We start from the raw sequence: 20,151 nt of genomic DNA on the forward strand, positions 1-20,151 counted from the left end.
CTTGTTAAATAGGACCATGCAACAAAACAAACACATTCAAGGAAATATTAAACATATCTTTTTTCTGTCCTGTTTGTAACATTGTAAGAAAAAAAACATTTTTAAAGGGTGCAGCGAAAACAATGATTAGCAGTGAAATACAAAATATGTAGCATGGTTTATATGGGAGGGATCAGAGAACAGGGAGGCTACAGGTTCTTACCATGCCTGTTCCTTGGCAGTACCCTATTTCAGGGTACAACCAGGCCAAGCCCCTTAGGATACGGCGCAGGCGCGGCACACCAATGCTGTTCAGGTTGGAGAAGCAGGCATTGCTTGGCATGGTCCGGAGTAGATCCTTTTCAATCTGGTAATGGAAGGAACAGAGCACCATGAGGTCTGGCCAAGTGGGGACACACAATGAATAAATCCAACACAGTTCTGGCCTTGTACCCTATGCCTAATTCATAAGCATCATTCAACCTCCCCATTTCCAGAGCAAGCCACAGCCACTTCAATGGAATCACATGCATGTCCCTTTTTAGCTTCACCAACCGCATAACTGCGGGTTTCACACACTTCAATGGAGTCTAACCCATTTCCTGCATCACTGCCCCCCTGTAATTCAATCAAGTCTTCTAACTTGTTGCACATATCAAAAGTGTCCATCGCGTCATTGCAGTCCTTCTCACTCCAACCTTGCTGACCATATACACTTCAACGCAGTTTTAAGCATTCCCATATCTTAAGCCTTCACCACAGAACACCAGTCAGATAGCAAATCAATTCTCTCCCTCCTTCACTCCAGCTATCTCAGAACGGATTACCACCTGTCTCACTGCAATCAATCACTAGATGGCTCTCTGCTGCCTCATAATCAACACTTCAAAAATAGAAGTCATCTTTATCCTGGCTTCCAACGCCATCCATACCTTCCCCTCGCCCATCTACTTCTCATCTCACCTTACTGCTCCCTCGTCCAAGGCTCAAAGAACCTTGGGGGTACTCTTTGATAGCAACTTCTAGCTGCAACATTTCATCACTACCACTGCCCCTACTGCTCGTGTTAACCAACTCCATATTTAAAAAAATTGGTCAATTTCTTACTCTCAACTCCATGAAAACGAACCTTTACCCACTTGCTCAGCAAACTAGACTACTGCTCTTGCCAACTCTTTAGCCTCCTCTCTACTCCTTGCTCCCTTTAGACAAAGTCCTCAACCTTGCTACCTGCACTCTACAACCTACCCAGATCCTCCCCCCACTGCTACCTAGTCACTACACTGAATGGCTTGCCATGAACAACCACTCCCTTTCTGAGTTCCTTCAGCGAGTCTACTAAGCTATCAATGGTCTTGCTCCTCAGAGCACAGAGTGCATATAGGTCTGCTCACAATCTCATTACCCTGCCCCCCCCTCTCTACACAACCTTCCCATCCCATTTCACCTCTGTGGCTCTTCTCACTTCTGCTCCTTCGCCATATTCACTATGCTACAATGGAATCCACTGCCGATCACAACGTCAGACCGACTGTTGATCTCTTCAACATTTGGCTTTCACCACCTGACCAAAGCGGGAGCACGGCTCACCCCCTCCTCCTTACTTGACCCCAACACTGCCTCCAGTGCTAAGTAACAGTTATTTTGTGTATTTGTCGACTACTCCTGTTTAGTTTACAGCACTCTTCCCCACCCCCCAGGTTAATGCTACCTTTGCAAGTCATAGGTTTTTTTACTTTGCCCCTGGTCTACGTCCCACTTTGTGCACACCCTCATAATCTGGCACACCACTTGCTCTTATCTGTGTATAAAGCCTCCACCCTCAGTAAATGTGCTACTGCAAATAAATATTTATCAAACATTGCATCCCAGTTCTGTACATAAACACAAATACCGCATTTCATGCTCTCTCCTTTATAGATGGCCTCATATGCTATTAAAACCTCAACCATTTCCTGCATTATTAGCCCCATACACTTGTAAAACATCCCCTTGGGCTAATTCACTGGTCCCATACAACTCAAACAAGTCTTGCCTAACTTGTTCCACATATCACTGCTTTCCGAAAATGCACTTAAGTCTCACCCACTCCCACATCACTGCCAGTATATGCTTCTGTGGAATCTTGCTCACTTCCAAGAACAGAACTCAATAATTTCAATGAAATCTCACTCGTTCTCACATGACTGGCCCCAAGCTTCAATGAAGCGTCATTAATCATCACTGGTCTTGTCCGTTTACATGGTGTCCCATCCATTGCCCCAATAAGCTTCCAATGTCACTCACCTGCTTGGCAGAAACTGTTTCATCGTTGGAGCAATTTTTGACAATATCTCTGTAGGACATTTCAGAGTTCCTCTTCTTTTGTAAGGCACCGGAGAGCCTCATCCACATCTGCAGCAAGAGGAAAAATAATGTTTAATGAGGTTGGGTCAAAACAGCAACGGTCACTCAGTTGGCGCAGCACTGTGATAAGCGTTAATGAGATGGGAACAAAATTAGATAAATGTGGATGGTCGCACAACGTGGTCCGATGTGCGCTGGGAGAATAAGTTGCAAGGACAGTGCACCTTGCACAGAATCACACTGCAAGTCTAGTATCAGCTGGTACTGATAGTGCTGCTTTTGATACATGGCTCCAATCCATCTGGGTATACAAAAATGTTTGGATGCAAACCGACTAAAAATGTAAATACATATCAACTTTTAACTGGAAAATTGTGCAGATGAAAATGGTCATGTAGTTTAAATGGGATAAAGTAATTTTCAAAAATAACATGTTTCGGACCATTAATGTTTTCTTTTCAGTCAATATTAAAAACAAAAACTATCCAATTATCTTAATTGCGCCTTTTTTGTACGCATGTTTCTTTCTTAGGCCGTACTCCAATTTGTGATATTCTTTGAACCTTTGAAACAGGAAGTGATGTCAGAGGAGGAAAGAAACTGCAATCTGCTGATGAATGTATTTATTTATTTGAATTTTCATAATGCTTCACTCGCCCCCATAGGCCTCAGGGCACACATAGAAGACACAGACAAGACAGACAACACAAAGTTAACTGGCAGAGGTAGCAACGCAGTAAGATATTTAAATTAGTCAGGATTCAGGTTGAACAAGAAGGACTTGATCCGTTTCTTGAGGTCCTTGAGAGAGCTTGCCATTCTTAGGTCAAGTGGGAGCTTGGTCCAAGCTAAAGGGGCTTGAACGTCAAAGCTGGTTCCACCGAAGCTCGTAAGCTTGAATCTCGGTTGCACAAGTTTATGTGGATCATAGGATCGCATGATTGCGGCTCAAAGGGAGACAGATGAGGCGATTTGCCATGTACTGAGGTGCCTCAAGATTTTGGCATTTAAAAGTAAGGGATAATAGTTTGTGCGTGACACAGTGTTTAGCAGGTAGCCAGTGCAATTCCCTCCTAGCATCAGTAACATGGCCTCTCTTAGACAAGCTATGCACTACCCAAAGGGCACCATTTTGAATGACTTGAAGTGCCTTAATGTTTTTTTGGAGGCTATCAGGTAATATTATCCCCATATATATGGTCGCCGTATATAATATCGCCGGGAAAAGGTTGTGGTGAAATTATATGGGTGACCATATATATGGGGACAGGGGCGGCAAAACAAAGAGAAAAAAAAAAAGGGTTTCCGGGTTGCAGGGCTGTCCCCCACATGTTCCATGCAATAATGTCCCCACAGAAAACAGCCATTTTTCAGCGACATTTTTGCATGGCAATATTTTTGAGGGGACATTATTACATGGAACCTTTTTGAGGTATCTAACAGCAGGTACTGCAGTAGTCTTGGCGCGAATATACTAAGGCAGTAGCCAACAGTGATCTATTGCTAAGTGATAGAAATGGGCGGATAAAGTTGAGAAGTTTGGTGATGTAACCGTTTGATGCCTGAATTTGAGCGACCTGAGGTTTCATGGTAAGCTTTGTATCTAAAATAACACCCAGGGTTTTGACACTCTTGGCTACTCTGATGTTACTGCCAGCAACCGAGAAACTTTCATATTCCTGGACAAGTTTTTTAAGCCTTTGTCCTGAGGACAAAATAAGTAGCTCTGTTTTTTCAGTATTTAGAGCCAACTAATTTGTTGCCATCCGTTCTTGAATTAACTCAAAGATTGAGGTGATGGAATAGGAGTCCTGATTGTAGCAGCCAGACAATTCCAGTATGACCTGGGTGTCATCTGTGTAGTTAGTATAATGGACACCCAGGTCATCAAGGAGGGCAAGTAAGGGCATGATGTAAATGTTGAATAATGTTGGGGAGATACAAGACCCCCGGGCACCCCACAGGTAACTCTTGCCGAGGCAGACCTGGCATCACCAATTGCCACCCTGGAGTTCCTGGGACCAAGAAAGGATAACCATAGTGTAGCGGCACAAGAGCAATGGGCATGTTCCGCTAATCTTGCTACTAGTAGTGAATAATCGACAAAATCGAAAGCTGCATAAAGGTCTAAGAGTATAAGAAGGGCTGGGCAGCCACTACCCACAATGTTGGCAAGGTTGGACTTCAGATCCAGCATGGCAGTCTCAGGGCTATGTCTGGCTCTGAAGCCCGATTGGCATGGATTAAGGATGATATTGCTTTCAATTAACTCTTGAAGCTGGATGTAAGCCACGCAATCTCAGTAAGAATGGAACATTTGTTATGGGGCGACAATGTTTAGCTACAGTGGGATCCAACAAGCTTTTCTTCAAGATGGGGGTGATCCATGCCTCCTTGAGTAGATAAGGCACATGGCCTTCGGTGAATGAGAGATTTACCAGTTTAGTGACCCAAGGGGCAAGGAGGTCCATACAGTTTTTAAAGAGGCTTGAAGGGCAGCAGTCCCCAGAACACGAAGTTGGCTTCATGCCGGCCATGATCTTGTCAATCTGAGATTCAGTACACTGCTTAAACTCAAAGGATGTTTGTTTATTTTGGCTTTGAGGAGGTAGGCAGCTGGGCAAGAGAGAAGAGTTTTTCGTGATGTTAATAGGTGTATTCTGTTGTCTGGAAATGGTTTGACGATGGCCAGCAATTTTAAGGCTAAACTCATCATGAATTGTTTGGCACCAGGCAGAGTTTTTATTAAATATAGGTTTACTCAAAGATTTTCTCTCAAACTCCTTGAGGATTGTAAAGAGTTCCCTGGTGTTTGATTTAGTTGAGACAATCCTGTTAAGGCTGAGGGATTTAGCGTCAATAACAGCAAGCTTAAGATTTTTTACTGCTTGTTTATATAAAAAAGGGAGAGCGGAGGGGCAAGGAGATCAAGTTTGCTCTCAGTTATCATATTGATTTCGACTCCATGTCGCATGAGGGAACGTGTATTGAGAAGAGAAAGACTCAGGGCGGTATTCTGAAGATGTAAATGTGTGATTAAGCGTTGGAGGCCTGGGAAATACAGACAAACAGGAAACCTGGGAGTCCACCAGGGCATGAAAACAAGGTTCAGTGATCTCTTATCAGTGCTTATTTGCATCTCGACAAATCCACTCTATATGTATTTCCAGTTAACAGAACAGGAGTGGAATCAGTCTGCACTCCCTGCGAGGGCTTGAGAGAGAGGGGGCTTTCGGAGTGCAATGATTTTTCGTGGAGGTGAGATAATAACCAATCAACCTGCTGGTGTGATTGCACTGGCGATGTCTCAACTCCTTAAGAGACAAGGGCTATTACTTTGCATTGTGTCAATTGTCGGGGACGGGACCACCTAATATTTAGGCAAGATGTCAGCCTGCTCCATAAGAGGCCAAATCATGCACATTGGGCCGAGAGGCAGCCCTCCGAAAGTCATCAATAGTATGATGGATGACATAGCCAAGCGGGTTGCAACAAAAAGGAAGTAATACCTGAACAGAACCGTTGAGGGAGGATATCTTGCGAATTGCGGCACACAGCGGGCACAAACCAGCGACAACTGGCCTCTTCAAAAAGAGCCAGCGGTAACGTGCCGCCGACGTGGTAAAGAGCACTGGCAAATCCGGGAACTGTAGCTGCAACGGACTACAAGTTCAATGAGCTGCAGGCTTGAACGAGGCGAGCGAGGCAGGTCGCTACAAGGTGCACAGTAAAGCACCGTAGTCGGATACAATCGCCACGTGAACACACACTCATATCTAGATGAACTCGAGAATATGCAGTCCTTACTGCTTGGAAATAAGTTACATTAATAAAATGAACAATCTGTCTGGCATCTAGCAATCACTAGAAACGTACTCATACATACAGGTAGCAAGATGAAAAAAAGGGATGGCTGGACAAGCTGAGAAGCTTATAGATGTCCCGGCGATGACTGGCCACTTCAAAAGCGATTGCGCTAACGCGCCCCCAACTTCGTGAAGAGCGATGGCAAAGCTGGGAACTGTGTCACAACAAAGTACAAGTTTCAGCAAAGATACAAAGTAAAAGGTTGCATTTTCATTTACTTTCCACAATACCGATTGGCACTACTACCACTGCCCCTTACTGCCTTATTTTGTAAATTGGTGACGCTGCTTCCAAATCCCAGATCAGATACTTGCAAATACTGCCTCATATCCTAAAAAGCACACTTGTGATCCTGTCGGTAAAACACACGGCAAGCCTTAGCCCCTACACCAATTATGAATATTTCTAGAACACCACTACTTACACCGATACTAAGACGACCAGTCCTATTGGACTGCCATTACTACTACAACTACTACTTCTGGTAGTAGCATAACACTAACTTTCACTATTAGTAGTAACACTACTACTGGGTTAGCAATAGCACTACTAAAATTGGTCATAGCATTACTGAAGGTAGCATTGGTACTGGAGCTGATAATAGTAGCCCTTATTGCCATACCACTCTAAGGTATCCACTGGTATCAGTGCTACTGTCATTACTGGTAGTACTACTACTTTCACTGTTAGCATGCCTCCAGTGTCATGTCCTGCTGTATTTTGTTCTACTGGCAAGAGAAATAACATTAATACTCGGCATAATACTAGAGTTAGTAGTCGTGATAATTGTTCTGTCTGTAGTAGTACAGGCACTAAATGTAACACTACTACTACTGAAAGGAGACATACTAATACTCATACTACTAGTGGTACTTTCAGTACTACTAATGATAATGCAACTTCTACTGTTGGGTAAAACCTTATAGGTCTGTAAACGTGCTGCTGGAAAGAAAAATGAAGTGCAGGCTTTTGCTTTTCCCCTTCGACTCAATGATGCGTATGCAGAATTCACTTCCTTACCTTGTGAGATATCACTTCCCGTTTCAGAAATTGTAAGCAGTTCACAAAATGGAGGACATTCTGAGAAAGAAAAATGCTTATAAAAATGTTAAAAACAAGATGTATAAAAAGGCTATTTGGCTGGGAAATCAGCAGAATGTTTATATCAACAGTAAATAACTTTTAAAAAAAAACAGTATGTCCCCTTTATGACATCCTATGTTTTCAAATGTCTTTACTATGAAGTGTTGGAGGAGAACCATTGCCACCTGGAGTGAATAGTAATTTCTCTTAACCTGTTGACATTCCTGAAATAATGCTGCATACGGCCCCAATTCCAACGCCCTAATCATACACCTAAAAGGAGACATTGAGATAATCCATTAGCACAGACCACTGCATCAACCTTCCAACAAGAAGAATGGAAGAGATTCTGCAGAATCCTTATGCTAGCCTCTTCCACAAAGAATTACAACACCTGGAGGAATTAGTTCACATAGGTGTACATTGTATGGTTTCTGCGTGACCCAAGGGAGAAATAGTTTTATTATTCATTGTGGGTTTATTATTATTTGCTTTGAGTATTAAATAACCTTTACTAAAAGAAGACATTTAAAAAAAAAAGAAATACAAAATTGAAGTAACAAAGTTAATAGTACATCATAGAATAACTCTCCAAATTCACATAACACAATATTGGCCACAGTGTAAAATAATTCCTATAAATAGCATAGTTTCAAACATTTACCATATACACAAATATTCAATTTATAGCAAAGTAAAACATACTGCTGATTTGTGAAGAAAAAAAAGAAAAGAGAACAAATTGAATAAAATACAAGAGCATGGTAAAATACGGATATAAAACAGAACACAATTTATATTTGCATGCATCAGTATGTGAATCTAACTGCTGAGATAATTTACACACCTCAGAGAGGAAGCAAAGTAATGCTATTTTTATCAGAACTGATTTGCTGTGGATCATATCCCACCATAAAGAAGCCACATAGACTCTTTCTTGGTTCAATACAAAGTGTTTAAAGCAATGAATATGCTCTGTCCTATGAGATGGGCACTCTGTAAACAGATGCAATAATGTTTACTTACAATCGGCCAGCCTACAAAATCTACAGAATTACATTCCTACAGTTATCATCTCGTATCGACATGATCTCTCTTTTCCTCAAAATGTTAAATCTTACCCTCATAAAATTGTGTCGTTGATTCTTGTCTGGAAATCTCATGAGGTAAGATTCTAGGGACCCCATTTATTTTTTAATCGCAGACAAGCCGGGAGTACAAATTGGAAGCCAATACTGCGTCCACTGTTCTAGCCCAATCATTATGTTGCAGGAGCCTTTTCACCCTTAGTAGATGTAGTAAAAGAGTTTCAACTGTTGAGCTCAATTTTACGAGGGACTGAACACATTCTTCTTTTAACATTAATACACAGCCTGTCTGGCAGACCTTGACGTAGACCCTTTCCTAATAGTGCATATAGTGTTTTATTTGGACTAGTATAGATTTTCTGACACAAAGACAACCGTCTCCATTCCACCATACTTTCGACAGATTGCAATCCCAGCTCGTATCTAATTGCCGAGAGTGAAACAAATTTTGACAGGCAGTATTGAATGGAGTGCCAGATCAGGGCTTCCAATTTGTTCATCTCGTCCCTTATCCAAACTGGAAACAGTTCAAGTCTGTAGCACGATTGTGGTATGATCTTTGCAAAGTAAAAGCGCATCAGTGGAAGCATTGAGAATTTGCCATATTTTTGTACCAATTTTTTTCATATGTGCGATTTGTTTGATTGCTTTCGCATGTAAATAATTATGATAAAAGTATTTTTTTGGTTTATCAAAAAATTGGGAAGCCCAAATACATCATCGAGGTCCTAATAGCAAGTTTTTCATGATTCAAGAACAACGCAAAACCTTAGCCTCAGCACTACAGTTTTCTTTGGAATCATTTTTAGACCATTAGATACAATGTACTCATTAAATGCAGTTATTAAGCATTGTAGGCCCTTTGGGGTGTGGTCCATTAGAAGGAAATTATCAGCGTAGACTGACCATCATACTTTGACCCCCTCAATCTTCGTCGGCACAAAAGCTGCCTCGCCCAGTATTTTGCCAGCATCAGCCATAAGTTAAATAAGGCTTGTGCAAAAATGCACCCTTGGTGGAGTCTGTTTGATGTACGCATAGTATGCGATAGAAGACCCTCACTATTCAAACGCACTTGAATTTGGGACCCCTCATGCAAGTGGATTAATAAGGATAGGACACCTCCCGGCATGCCCAATTTTAAAAATATTCTCCTAAGTATGATTCTATCCACCAAATCGAAGGCAAGGGATAGGTCCATAGCGGCCAGGTATATCGGGGGACCTTTCTCTTTCCAGGCAATCCATTACAAAGTGCATATTAAGAGCCTGCCAGCATCAGTGCTCAATTGTTTTCTAAAACCCATTTGTAGCATCGTGACACTGTAATTCCTATAACTCCAGTCCTCCACATACTTTAGGACAATACCTGAAAAGATTTTAGAATCAGCGTCAAATAGCGCGATTGGGCGATAATTCGAAGGACTGCACCCGTCGCCTTTTTTGTAAATGGGGACCACATATGAGATGTGCCAGGAGAATGGTACACACCTAGTCAGAATGATGTACAATAAGTATAGTACCTTCGCCCACAGGTCAGGGTTCCTTTTAAGGGTTGCATTTGTTAACTGATTAGGCCCTGCTGCTATGGAGGAACTAGCCTTATTATAATTAATTTTGTAATGTCCTCAATAGTGAATTTAACATCCCAGGCACAGTCTTTCAAGCCTTCCAGATCTGGGTGTGTCTAGTCCTTGCGTTCGTATAGAGAGCCAAAGTGCCCCACCCACCCCTCCTCCGAGATAGTATTGGTTTGAGCTATCGATGGTGTGCTTTACATGGCATTCACCAATACACAAAATTGCCTGGAGCTGCCATATTTTAAAGCAGCAATCATATTTTCTCTGATACTTGCTCAGTGTCCCTTTATTCAATTTTTCAGCTTTTGTTTGGCCTTCCTGACCGCCTCATGTTTAGATTTAAGTGAATAAAATGTTTTCCATATCTGAAGAATTTCTTTACAACATATTTTTTACTTCCCTTGTACCACAATGTCAAAACCATATTTATGTCTCTGACTTGTTGGCTTCGGGAGAACTCTCTTCACAGGTTTTTTAATTAGAGAGTCAATATAGGGACCAAAGCAAGTATGATTTTGCTAAAATGGGGTCTGTACATAATTGGCTCTGTATCATGAACAATTTGTTTTCATTGGATTGTTACATAGTAGCTATCAGAGACGTAGAAAATTGCTATTGTTTATTACCAATTAGTGAAAGGGATTTAATGTAATTGGAGATAATATGAACACTTAACTACAAATCTTGCTTAAGACCATGTGTATGATTTAGAGGTTGAAAGAAGTTATAAATTGAGATCAAATTTAATTTTGTGATATTAGGAAAATGACTAAAACTACACTATTTGATATTTTTTGTAGAAATGATTTGAATCATGCCACTGATGAAGAGAAAGAAGATCTCAAAACGCATTGGGCCTTGAGAATAAACACTTTTTACACAATGCACAATTTTTTCTTAAATATATATAGTGTTAAGCTACTATCGACAAACAAAGTTTGGAGTATACAATAAGATTGAATTTACTGCCCATTTTTTGGGACAGTCTTTTCTTAATAATGTTGGCTTTACCCTTGAGCCTAAGATAGTGTGCAGGGGATGGGAGTTCCCCTACTCAGGAACTTTGTTCTGGATCAGTTTTTTCAACCCATATTCCAGGGTTGACCTTTTCTCCTCTGCACCTCAAATCAGACTACGATATTCCAAAATACTCAGTACTCACACCCACTAATAAATAATAGAACTCCATACGTCACATAGAAGTGCAGAGTATATCGTTCTGGTTTTAATGGCGGGCCATATCTCTGAGGCAGGTATTGGAGGGGAAGCCGCTGAATCCAATAGGAGCGGCGAGAGCTCGCATCCTTGATGATCAAGTACGACCTTCTTCAATTTAGATGGGGAGGGGGGTGAAGGTGGCAAAGGAAGCGCCTGGGCTCTCGCCATAGTGTTTCTTTTTGGGGTGAAAATAAGGGGAACAGACAGGATATCATGATACATTGCCGCCCCACCTGGCTTCTCCTTCCTAATTTGAGTGTTTGGTTTAACTTTCTCTTTCAGGATACAGACTGGAGTCAGAGAAAAATCCTGAAAACAATTAAATCTATTTATCCCTACATATGGATTTTACAAAATATCAAAGTTAGGGAGGCCCAACCCAAAGACTCAGCGAACAGCAAACAGGCACTCGTGGGGCATTCTGGAATGCATGGATGCATGCGTCCTGTGCCTAAAATAGGAGTGTCTTACAATGGGGTGTGGCGTCCCGTGCCTAAAATAGGAGTGTCTTACAATGGGGGTGTGGCTTCCAGCGATTATATGCTCCAGCATTATCTCTGCATTATAACAGCAACCAGTTCCTTCATATACAGTCCAGTGTTTATATGCAGGCCGCCCAGCATCTCCAGGCAACCAGGCACTCGTGGGCACTCCATTGTGGGATTATGATCCATCGAGGAGCAGCTAAAAGCACCTGAACCCACCCCAGTCATTGGTGTACACCTTTAGAAGACATGTTCTGATCTTGCAATGGTTTGTGGATTGAAGGCATGCCCCAATCTGAATACTAGTTTCCAAGGAAGGTAGATATTCCACATAAGGGGTCTCTGGCTGGTCAGTACACTAGTCAGCATTCTCTGCAGAGCGATTCAGTTACATTTAGTGAAGAGCAAATTAGTACATTGAATTTCTGGTTTTCCGATTAGCTTGAATTTTACAATTACATTTCTCGTATAGGATTGTGAATATCTATGATGTGTTTGATGATCTAGAATTTATATTAAGTATTCAGATAACACTTGTATTTAGGGTTTCATAAGACCTTTAAAAGTTCAGATCTCTGTGAAAAATGTTCATCCAGGATTCAAGATAATAATAATAATAATTCATTTCTCATATAGCGCTACACACCCATAAGTCTCAGAGCGCTCAAATAACAGAAGACATTATTATCCCACAGAGTGCTACTCAAGATATTGTCACTGACCCATTTCAAAGTTACAAAGTATGTTCCTCACAGAGACAGCAAGAGTTAACAGACAGAGCGGGGCAGGTGGCGAAACAGCATAGGTAACAGGGAACATGGATATGGCACTTTAGAAGGAGAGTGACCAAGTGAGCAGCATAGTTGTATGTGTTTACATTTTGGAAGTTAAGAGAGAAAAATTACCTTCATGGCAATTTGGTACTGTTTCACCTTGCTCTTTCGCTTTCCCAATGGGTTTGGAAGGCTTACATTAACCAGCATGGCTGAAAAGCTTCTTGCAACACTATTGTTTCTTTAATAGTCACCAATCTACCATGCAGTGATCAGACATGTACGATTGAAGCACCGCTTATGGTCCAAAGTGCTAGTAGCAAGAGCCATGTGAAGGTGTTAATGAAATAACCAACTGCACCACGTTCACACATCACATTCACAATGAAGATACATGTCCATGCTCTGGCATCCTGCTTTACCTCCTTCCCCATCTGTTGGGAACACACTTGCACAGCTAAAATGGCACTGGGCCAAAGTAGTAGCTGATCTAGACTTTACATCCAAGGAATACTTTCAAGAACCATTAGCAGTGACCCATGTGGCTACATTGTAATTTTTTGTGTGGGCACTTGCCTCTGAATAGCTGATTATTGGCTTGTGGAATGGGTAATAAGGTAAAACAAACATATGAGATGGACAAGGGGACAGGTTTGAAAAGTATCCTTTATTAAATAAATGAATGAAACCTCTAAACCCTACACCTATGATGGATTCCCTATGTTAGAAATAAACAAAACTGGTGCCCATCAGGATGTCGGACAAGGAAAATACAGTCATCTGTCCAAACCTACACTAACCACTATACAAAGAAAGACAAAAAGATATTCTAAGCCACCCCTCCTCCCCCTGGTTAACTTAAGAGGTGTCTGGCTTTCCGACCTCCACCCAAAAGAGTTCCAACGGTTTCCTTTTGCTCCTCAACTACGTAGAAGGGTTCCAAACAAAAGAAATGTATCTCCGCTCCTCCTCTAGGTCAAAACAGTGTCCTTATCAGGTAGTCAGTCCAGTTTCTAGTTCATCCCTTCTCCTGGGATGTAGTCTCCCTAAGTGTGGACACTGATGTGTCAACAAAAACAAAGTTTGTTCCTTACCCCTCATGGGTTATTCGACTTGCAAGCCTTGTGTGGGCCTCAGGCTTGCTCAGCCTGGTTTGCTTGGTGCCTTCTCTTACCTCCCCCTGCAGTAGTTGGATCTTTAGCCCAACGTGGGCATCGGGCTTGCTCAGCCTTATGTGCTTGGTTACTCTTTTCACCCCTTCCTGGGGTAGTCAGGTTTTTAGTCCAAAACGTGCCTTGGACATGCTCAGCCCAATGTGGTTGGGGGTTTCTTTCACCCCTTCCTGGGGTATTTTGTTTGTTAGCCCTGTGTGGGCTTCAGGCCTGCTCAGCCCTCTCTGGCCGGTCACCTGTTCTGCCCACTTCTCGGCTATTTGGATCATCAGCCCTGTCTGGGCGTTGGGCCTGCTCTGCCATGTTTGGTCGTCGTTGCTTCCACCCCATTCTGGGGTATTCAGATTGGTAGCCCTGTTCGGACGGTCCTTGGTCCCCAACTTCTGGGGTAGGTGGATAAGAAACCCTGTGTGGGCTTCAGTGCAGTCTCACCGACCTCCAACTGTGCATCGGGTACCGTGACATATCTGTGAGCCAGTTGCATCGTTCTGTGCTGGAGGCAGTCATTCTGGGCCCCTGCACGTCCGCATTCTTCCTCTTGCTTCAGTTCAGACAGTCTCCCGTCCCGCGGTACCTCTTCCGATGCTGAATTTCAGGTTCAGCTGAGAATGTCGCTGGGGCAACCGGTTTCTCTCAGCTCTTTTTGGTTCTCCTATGGTTCCCTGCTTTCCAGGAGTCTTAGTTGCTCTGGAGCAGTGACACTCTGTAGGCTGTTGTGGGGCTCTACCTGTCTCGTGGTTTGTTAGCTCCTCCTGACTGGGAGCATGCCCTTCTGTTGTGCGTCCAAGCAGGATGAAGCTTCCTGCTCTCCAGCAGATTCTCTCCTTTTGACTTGATCTACCACTGTAATTGAGTCCCTATCTGGAACGGAAGAGAGGACTCCATTGGCCCTGCTTTGCGTATAGGGGCAGAGAAAAATCTAAATAAACAATGTGGGCACTAGGTCTTAAGCCCCCTTTAAGTCAAATAGGGGAGTCAGACAGGGCTGTATATTAGCTCCTTTATTAATCATATTAATGCTGGCGGATTTTGAGTAATGTTTGGTTGATCATCCACATGCAGCACCTTCTCTTAATGATACACAATATCTTTCTCTGTTGTATGCGGATACCATTTTGATGGCCTAAACCCAGATAGGCCTACAGCGAAGTCTCTATGCAGCAAAGGCTTATTTGAAATCTCTAAACATTCAATTGAATTTAGATGGTCTATAGATGGTGTCTGTAAATAGGCCATAAAACACTACACATACTTAGGCATTACTTTTTCGCAGAACGGGTCCTGGTTAGAGCATGAATTGAGAGTCCAAAATATGCTAAATCTAAGGATAGGGAGAATTCTTTTATAAATTTGGTGCTCAAGTTCTCATGAAATGCATTGAGGTATTTAATGCTAAAATATCCATGGCTGCCCTTTATGGGACAAAAGTATGGGGGTATTCAGGGCCCAGGTTCCCTGGAAACGATCCAAAATCAGTGCCTAAAATCAACTCTGGGTGTCCTAAACTGCACTCACATGTGTGCAATTGAGCTGTTGGGTTCATAAACCAGAATGTTAAAAGTACAGCTGGGGAACTCAATAAAGGGGGATAGATAAAGTGTTCTCCTTGAAGGTCTGAAATGTTTACTCTTTGTGCGAGGGGGGATCTTTTTAACCCCATGAGGCTACTAAAGGAGGGATCTCCTCCCGATTCTCTGATTAAAAAAAATTAAAAAAAAATAAAAACCTGCCAGCAGCAGACTGGCATGCAAATGATTGGGCTATTCCAAGTCATTTTAAAACTTTGGGTAACAATAAAAGATAACCTAGTCTCTGAAGATTATCTGAGCTCAATATTCTCCCTGAGGTTAAGATCTTTCTTAATTTAAATGTGACTACATGTTCTTCAAACTGGTGATGAAGCCTGGTGCCAGAGACCCTCCATGGCTAATAAGATCGGTGACTGTGAAAATATAGGTACCGATGATCTACCTCACTTTGTATTGTTCTGCTGAAAATATATGATTTTATGGAAAAGTCTAATTAGCCCACATTTTTATATGCACGGAGTTAAAATAAAATGGCAAACTGTAAAAAAAAAAAAAAAAAGATCCATAAAACAGCTGGTAAAATGTAAATAGGCTTCTTCATTTCAGTTACTTCTATTAGTCCATAGGTATAGCAATATCAGTGCAGGAGTCTTCAGAGAGCCCACGGGCTCCCACCACTCAGCCTACATAGCTCCAAGTACCTGGGCTGCAACCAACACTCCCACTAACATTCCAAGCACTCGTCCAGCGTTTTCTCACTGACATCATCCAGTCCATGCATGCAGGAAGGCCCGATACAACACACCGCCCTTCCTTCAATATTAATGAAAGACACACCTGCACATCACTCACACTAACCTGGTGCAATCAGCACACAGACCTACAGGAAGGCACTATACAACACAGCTCCTTTCCTTCAATTTCAATGAAAGGACTCACCCGCACAGCACTGAATCAAAATGAGGAGAGACAATACAACACACCTCCCTCAGAATACCAACAGCTCACCTGGGTTGACACACACACTCACACACCATCTGCCAGTGGAACAGAGGGATCTCACATTTAAAGCGTGCAGACCGCACCACCTTCGTACATTCTAAACGGGCTGTATTATGACAAAGCACCTTGTATATGAAGCTGCCATCAACCGATCTTAGCCCTGCCCCTCCTTGGGCCTATGACCAACATTCTCAAACACCTGATGAAGACAAAACACCTTTTGTTCACCACTGCCACCAATGCATTTTGGACATGCCACGTCTAAGCATTAACAGGCCCCTCCTTGCAAGGCAAATGGGCTTACTGCACAAAAAAGACTAAACTAACATACAACGAAATAAATCTCGTGTTGAGATACATCACCTGCAGAAACAAAAGAGGCAGCCAAAAGCACGCACACATACCTCACCTCACTGAAAAAACATTCCACACACAAACCACAAAATGAATGGCAACGTACTGCACTAAACTGATTACCACCTGTGAGACTCCTAGCTGATCCTAGCTTGTTTGCCAAGACAAAACTTCACTCTGATAATCCAATTTGCGGTAACGCTGTTGTTGCCACAACCAAACTCCAAGATGTTTACTCAACAGCCTCCAATTTATTATTTAAAACACACCAAACATTGCTACTGAAAGAAACAATGATAAATAACAAAACATTTGCATATTGACAGGTTGGACAGGGCTCCAACCAACAACCAGTCAGTGCATACAGTACTCATCTTCAACATTAAAACTCAAAGAGCCCTACCCACACCAAAATACCTCAAGATCACTTAACTTCCTCCACGAGATATAGAAGTACACAGTAAACATCACGTCAGAAGTCCTGACAAAACAACCAATAAAACATCAATTTACTCCTGGCACTTAAGCCAAAACAGAGCAACTCCACATCATCACTTAGATGGAAACAATAATAGAACCTCCACTTACATAATGAAATGTGAACGGCGTCACAACCACACCAGTATGCTATCCACAGCTGCAATGCAGGAGGTGTGCCGCCCACATCAGCCAATTGCTCACACTAAACAGCACAACACTACACAAAACCACGTCAATAATCACAACAAGCACCCGCAATGTGCTGCATGTTGCATAATCGATAACAGATAGGCAAAACCAACCTATAACACCACACACTGCTCCTCACTGCCAATCACTCCATACGTGTTCAACATTTTCAAAATCTTCAAAATGTCAAAACAGCCTTAGAAAACAACTTCCTAGTTATGTTAGAGACAAATATAACAATTTGCACATATCAATCAGACACACACATGCACACAGGTAAAATATTTTAATTAAAAAAATATATAAATAAGTTATCCTAAGAGTCCTCGTCGTAGTCAACGACTGTAAAACCTGCAAATCCTCAAACAGTTAAATCTAACACACTGAAGTCAATTCATTCATACCACACTTCAGAATAAATTAATAGAACTTTCCTTAAAAGTGTGAATCACTAAACGTCCAACGCTGCGTGGCAGCACTAATTGCAAAATTCCTCAAACTCATTAAAACTAACATTTTTAGTTGAACCATTCACACAAACCACAGTAAATTTAAATACACTGCATTTTCTAAAATGTATCTAGTGCCTAAATGTCTGCGCTGCGTAGCAGCTCTTGTATTCTCCCTCTCACCCCCTAATTCTGCACATCCCCAGCCATGCGCAGCACAAGGGGTGACCAAACCACTTCATGGCACGAAGTAAATATCTATACACAATGCAGGAAATGGGTCGGAACAAGACTGAGTGGCACTCTGGCAAAAAATGTCTTGCCGGAGCCCCGCTCCGTCCTCCAGACCCGGGGCATCCCAGACACAACTCGCGCAGATCCTGTGCCTCATGGAGCAGACCGCTTTCAGAAGACTCAGCGTTCATGCAAAGTCTCCTGAAAGCAGTCCATGCGTTGTAGCGCAGGCTGCTCCAGCTGCACAACCCATTCTTATTCTGTGCCTCATGCAGCAGACAGATTTCTTCTGATAGCAGTCTGCTCATTACATGCGTTCAGAACATGAGGTCAGAACACACACACAGAAATCTACGGAAGCCTCACCTACAGTGTTGCAGCTGTTAAAACTGGTATATATGTCCTGCATTTTACAGACATCTTTTTATTAGGGTGAATATTGGGACCAATCAAAACAGAAGAGTTCCTTATTTGCTTAAAATGTTTTCTTAATGAATCACTATAACACATGGTTAACATTTAAAATTGTGGTCATTATGATGTTCCCAAAATGCTCTTTGCTTTCATTCAAATCGCCAGGATTGGGTTCTATATAGAGATACTGTGTTGCACAATCTGGCAAGCTACCTGGGAGGCCGCACCTTCCATGTCGCCATGCGGTCTGAGATGTCCTCATCACATCCCATCCGAGCAGGCGTGCCACAGGGATCGAAACTCGGACCCTTCCTGTTCAACCTCTTCACCAACGACATCCCGACAGATCTCCACAAGACCGACCTGGCGCTGTATGCAGATGATGTTTTTCAAGTCATCTCCCAGTCATTTAGCGAAAAGGAAGCAGCGAAGAACCTGCAAGCTTCATTGGATACCATTGCGAAGTGGTACAGCGACTGGAGGATAGAACTCAACACCAGCAAGACAACCGCAACGCTGTTCACCAGAAAGAAGATCAAGGAGCACCCACACATCAGCCTCAACAGGGAGACCATCAAATGGGAGAGCAGCAGCCGCTACCTCGGCGTGACCCTGGCCAGCAAACTCATCTGGGAAAGCCACATCGAGAATACGCAGCAGAAGGCAACAGGAAAGATGGCAGCCCTGTACCCACTCCTGAAGAGCAAGTCCATGCCCCTCCGGACAAAGATCAACATCTACAAGGCGATCATCAGACCAACCCTGACGTATGCCTCCCCAGCATGGATGACCTGCCATGAGCAACACCGGAAGAGTCTTCAGATAGTCCAGAACAAGGCCCTGTGGATATCGTCTGGAGCTCCAATCTTCACAAGGATAGCAGACCTTCACAGAGACCTGGACATCGAGATGTTGGACGATTATCTATGCGAAGCTGAGTAAGAACTTCTGCCAAGGACTGGATCAGAACCCGAACCCTCTGATCAGAAGACTCACTGCCACCACTGCAAACCCCTTCGACCGCTACCCGCGGCCCATCAATGCAAAGACCCTGTGAAACCAGCCCTACTGTGACAAGACCACACAGACCAAGAAGAATACAAACCCACGACTACATACTCAACCCGAGAAGATGGAGTAATGAGGCTCAAGAAGAACAATCTGGCCGGGGGCCATGCCCCTTGGCCCCGCCAACTCCTTCCCAAAGCCCCACCCCTCCTAAGAAGTAACGATCCCCCAATAAATGTTTTCCATTTACAGTACTGTCTTTACAGTCTTATCGCCACAATGACAGAAAATGACGGCACAAAAAGTGCATTTCTTGATCAGTGCGTGTTGCTGCTGCAGCAAATGAAAAAGTACTTGCGAAGCTTCAGTGAACTCTGCATCTAACAAATGCATCTTTCCATACCCTTAATTAGCCAAAACCTCAGAGTCATTCAAACTTCCATCACTGAACTCACAACCCTCCATCCGGGTATGTGCAGCAACTCTCCTTCACGCTCACAGGGAAGTACTTCCTGTGCCCTTAGGACACGTTCTTAGTAATTAATCTGATAACGTCCAAATGGGCAAAACTCGGAAGACCCTCTTTTACGTTTGCACCTTCAATCACCCACAGCCATTCAAGAAGCCTGGCGGTCACCAGATGCCACAGTCAACCCACTGCATCACCGTTACACACTTTTCTCTTGCGCACAATGGTGCTCTGGCACAACAACTGTCACCATGGCTGCTGCTCTCCCAGTGTCAGGATACTCAGGTGAAAAGGGGAATCCCAGTCTCCCCGGCGCAGCAACAAGCCCCACCCTCCGGTAACACCTCCCTTTACCATGCTGCATCTAGTGGCCTGATCTCCCTTTCTCTAGCCTTCATCTGGTCCACCCTCCATCTTCAAGTCTGTACTAAAT

The 20,151-nt window shown here is 43.0% G+C and overlaps 1 protein-coding gene across 18 annotated transcripts in view; it reads right to left on the minus strand.

Annotated features, from left to right (window-relative positions):
- Positions 1 to 20,151, minus strand: part of SGSM3 (small G protein signaling modulator 3) — a 685,370-nt gene that overhangs the window by 281,552 nt on the left and 383,667 nt on the right. For all 18 annotated transcript variants that reach the window (XM_069652912.1, XM_069652902.1, XM_069652903.1 and 15 more), the window contains 2 exons: positions 2,266 to 2,373; positions 203 to 346 (listed from right to left, as the gene is read on the minus strand). In XM_069652912.1, the coding sequence (XP_069509013.1) occupies positions 203 to 346; positions 2,266 to 2,373 (252 nt within the window). The remainder of the gene's footprint in view (positions 1 to 202; positions 347 to 2,265; positions 2,374 to 20,151) is intronic.

This window comes from Ambystoma mexicanum, chromosome 3q, assembly GCF_040938575.1.
Source record: "Ambystoma mexicanum isolate Mex_15411 chromosome 3q, UKY_AmexF1_1, whole genome shotgun sequence".
In the NCBI taxonomy this organism is placed as follows: domain Eukaryota; kingdom Metazoa; phylum Chordata; class Amphibia; order Caudata; family Ambystomatidae; genus Ambystoma; species Ambystoma mexicanum.